Source organism: Brassica napus, chromosome A10 (genome assembly GCF_020379485.1).
Source record: "Brassica napus cultivar Da-Ae chromosome A10, Da-Ae, whole genome shotgun sequence".
Taxonomy (NCBI): Eukaryota; Viridiplantae; Streptophyta; class Magnoliopsida; order Brassicales; family Brassicaceae; genus Brassica; species Brassica napus.
The window spans coordinates 14,594,736-14,599,419 of NC_063443.1; the positions used below are offsets into that span (position 1 = coordinate 14,594,736).

A 4,684-nucleotide genomic window follows, 5' to 3' on the forward strand; every position below is an offset into this window, starting at 1 on the left:
ACATTCCTCATACGATCTTCAGTCACCAAACTAGGTGTCTTGACAAGTCGATATTTTTCACCGACGTAAGAAATTATTAGGTTAATCCCAATTTATAAAAGCCATATAATCTAACGTTTTATTGTTTGGTTATAATTGAACAATGAACATTATTCTTTGGGCTGTGTACTATGCTTCTTTTTTATTTACACGCATTAAAATGAATTGAAAATCATAAAATCACACTACTACTAATTGATTAATTAATTACTTATACCAAACAATATATTTTGCTTTCTTCGGCTTCACTAGAAAGGCTAAAACAAACACCACAAAAAAAGGTCACAGCCTTTTGAAGTAGAAGCAAGTAAATACTATCCCATTAAACTATAATAAAGTTCTCTAATATACACGAAACATATATAAGCGTATTTCTCGACATTAAAACGATAAATTAAAGGATGCTTATATAAAACTTCACAATCAATATGAAACTCAGTAGATAGCTAAATACAAAAAGAGGAGATTGCGTACTTTTATTTTTTATGTAGGACGTTAATCAAATTAAATTAATGCGATCTTCAATCATGGGTCCTCATATAAAAGTTACAAATTATAACAAGTTTTACTGAATTTTCCACAGGTTTTTTTTGTTTGATATCAATTTATTTTTATGGCGTTCTTTCCTACGGTTTTTGTTTTTCTAAGCCATTGACAACAATAAAGAAATAATTAATTATATATGGAATACATTTTAATTTAATTTAAAGTAAGGTATAAATATTTTTAATCTCTATCTTTTTCAAAGTTTTCGGATTTTGAGGTATAATATTATGATCGATATTAATACATTTAAAATTACATATTTAAGAAAATAATAATCTAAATATTGTCTATGTGAAGCTTGTTCAACAATTCAAGAGGTCGCTTGGAGCCTACGTATCTCTCTAAATCACCAAAAAGAAGGAAAAAATGAAGAAAAAGCTATAATGGTTTTATTATTATTTTATTTGCAAAGCTCCTCCAATCCTCTATATAAGCCATTTCCACTCTTTCAATACTTTTAATTTCTCTACCTTTAACTGCCCAAAAGATTCTCCAGCTAGCTTTCTCAAATCGTTTTCTTTCTTCATCTCCTTCTTGCTTCTATCTATATATCCAGAAAATTTTCTGGGCTCTTTTTTTTTCTTCTTATTTTTTGTTCTTGAATCGTTAAACTATAAAAGTATACAAATACATATAATAGATACACTGTTACATAGTCATATGGCGATTGTGGTGGAAGAAGGCATGGTGTTGAATCATGGAGGTGAAGAGCTTGTTGATATGCCACCTGGATTCAGGTTTCATCCAACAGATGAAGAGCTCATAACGTGCTATCTCAAAAAGAAGGTCTTAGACAGCCGTTTCACGGCTGTGGCTATGGGAGAGGCCGATCTCAACAAGTGCGAGCCCTGGGATTTGCAAAGTAAGTTTTGCATTCAAACAAAATTTTCCAAAAAAATTCAATTCGTCTTTGACCATTTGCAAAAGAGTATTCACACATAAACACACAAGGCTAGCTTCTTGGTTAAGATTATCAATTCTTGAATCAAAATTTTCACACGAGGCTAACTTTGTTTTTTCTTGAACTTTCACTTTATAACCAAACAAATTTCAATCTTCTTTGACTTCTTGACCAAGATTCTGATTGTTAATTCTTGTTTTTTTTTTTGTGTGGGCATAGAGAGGGCAAAGATGGGGGAGAAAGAATTATACTTCTTCTGTCAAAGGGACAGGAAGTACCCGACCGGGCTAAGGACGAACCGTGCCACCGAGTCCGGGTATTGGAAAGCGACCGGGAAGGACAAGGCGATCTTCAAAGGCAAAGGTTGTCTCGTTGGGATGAAGAAAACACTTGTGTTTTATAGAGGAAGAGCTCCACGAGGTGAAAAGACTAATTGGGTCATGCATGAGTATCGTCTTGAAGGCAAATATTCTTATCACAATCTCCCCAAATCCGCGAGGGTAAGTTCATATATATAACTAATCTACACATTCTCAAATGTTTTTGAAATCTATAGATGAGAAAGGTCAAGTTTAATTATTAATATTCATTTTCTTAAACCAAAAGTGTTTAAATTTGGTGGAAATTTTGTCCTTTTCAATAAGTTTGAGTTTATATCCAATCCAAGATTGAGTAACAAGCTAAATTAAAAGATTGAATATCGTATCTAACATTTTTTGTTTGTTTGTGATCTTGATTACAGGACGAGTGGGTCGTGTGTAGGGTTTTTCACAAGAACAATCCTGCTACGACAACCCAACAAATGACGAGAATACCCTGTGAAGATCTCACAAGAATGAATTCTCTAGATAACATTGACCATCTCCTAGACTTCTCATCTCTTCCTCCCCTCATGGATCCGAGTTTCACGGGCCAACCCGAACAACACGACTTCAAACCCATCAACCCTCCAACCTACGACATCTCATCACCAATCCAACCTCATCACTTCAACTCTAGTTACCAATCAATCTTTGACCACCAGGGTTTTGGTTCTGCTTCTGGTTCCGGTTCTTCATATAACAACAACAAGGAGATGATCAAGATGGAGCACTCGCTTGTTAGTGTATCTCAAGAAACCTGCCTGAGCTCAGATGTGAATGCAGCCACGACCACGGAGGTATCTTCGGTTCCGGCAATGAAGCAAGAGATGAGTATGATGGGAGTGATGAATGGTAGCAAGTCTTATGATGATCTATGTGACTTAAGAGGGATCTTATGGGACTACTGATTAGATTTAGTCGGGGAGAATTATAGCTAATTAATGATTTAATTGTGATTAAAGAGTGTATTCGTTGGGTTTTAAATTAATTTATGTAGTTAATACATTACATATATAGGATTTGCTAGGGGGTTAATCCTATATATTATTTTCGCTTCATTGATCTTGTTTAGTTGGTTGTGTAATTAGTTTATAGTGTGGAGAAAAAAAAGAAAAAAAAAGATTGGGATCATTTGGGATTTTTAGTGCTTAGGTAATATATTCTCAATGTACACTGTAATATACATATAAGTATTTTTCCTATATTCATACTTCTTATAGAGTATCAATTACCAAGATTTACAAACTACTTCATCCATTTCATAATGTTATAGTATATTTTAGAAAAAAAAAATTATTTTAAAAAGATACATTTTTTTGTATTTTCAATGCATATTTTGTAACTAACAATGATTAATTGCATTTATTGGATTATTATTTTTTAGATTTATAGGAAAAAAATAATAACAAAACACTATAAATTTATTTTGTATTTTATTAAAATGTGTGAAAAATCTAAAACATGCATCATATCGAAACAAATGGAGTATATTCTATGTTCTTAGTTAATTTTGATACCCAAGTAGAGATACAAATGAAAATGATAATAGCTATGTGAATGTTATGTATTTTTGTTTACAGTTGTTATCAGTAGTGTAGATATATATGGTTTTAGGTTTACTATTTGCATCGCTTATAATCATAATCAACCTAATTTTTTGAGAAATGTTTTTTGTCAACCTAATTTAGCATTATGTATTTGTTTTTGAAAAACAATATGCTAAAATAGACTCTCTTTTTGTTTGAGAATTTTTTTAAATTTTTTTTTTTTAGCATTTTCGATCGAATCTGAATAAAACACAGCTCATGAAGCATGTGAATGTTCCCTGAATCTGGGCAGCATATTAGCCTTTTCATATGCCAAACAATTTAGATTATTAGATTATGACACATTGACACACTAATATATGACAATATATATAGAAATACATTTCAACTAAGAACAGTGATTAATGATGGGTTTCTTGTGAAATACAATTCCAGATCCCTAAGTCTTATGTCTTAAGGAACTTGGTTATTACATCAATCACATTACGTTTTCCTACTAATTTTTTAATAGCTGCGAGTTTTTGAATGTTTCATATCATTCAATTTTCAGCACTTTGTGATTACATCTGTTAGTACCGTAAATACTTTTTTTTTTGTTATATTTCGTTTTTTTCAATATAGATATACTACTATCTCAAGGAATTTTCTTGGGTCCCGATCAAAGCTTTGGCTTTACATGGAATAAGATATGGCTGCAGATCTGTGTTTAAGATTTAGTAGCAGATCTGTTTTTGATTGTATGTGCTGTGATATTCTTAGAATTGAATTCTTTATATTATATTTATATATAACGACACAGAATTCATTTTAATTTTAAAATTAAAAAGCAGAACATATATCTACTGTATAAACATAATGCCATGCAGCTAATACATTTTTCTTCTTCAAATTCCCTTGACTTATAGATTCGTCTTAATTCTTATCCTTAATATTTTCTCTATGCTCTTATATTACCATCATTTTCTAAAATGATGCAAACGTTCAACTGGAAAAAAACAAAAACTCTTAACCGTACATAAATAAATGATGTATCGGGTTCAATGTACTCTGCTTGTTTAGAAATAAGCGTGTGAGTCTCTTCCACCTCAAATTAAGGACATAAATCTCATTAATTATATGTTGAATCTTGGACATGAATATAACGATAAATTTTTTTTGGCTTACAACAGTTGTAGAAAGCGATTTTACTAATTAAAAAAAATTGTAAAAAGAAAATGCAGGAATATGAGCATTATTTTAATGCGCATAATAACAGGACTTTCCATTTAAAGCGAAGCTTTTAGATCGAT

The 4,684-nt window shown here is 31.3% G+C and overlaps 1 protein-coding gene across 1 annotated transcript; it reads left to right on the plus strand.

The window, feature by feature from the left end:
• Positions 1-1,008: 1,008 nt before the first annotated feature.
• LOC106387779 (NAC domain-containing protein 87-like) lies at positions 1,009-3,073 on the plus strand. Its single transcript, XM_013827696.3, has 3 exons — positions 1,009-1,447; positions 1,706-1,986; positions 2,229-3,073. Exons 1-3 carry the CDS (start codon positions 1,246-1,248, stop codon positions 2,754-2,756), a joined length of 1,011 nt encoding a protein of 336 aa, XP_013683150.2. The 5' UTR covers positions 1,009-1,245; the 3' UTR covers positions 2,757-3,073.
• Positions 3,074-4,684: the final 1,611 nt, after the last annotated feature.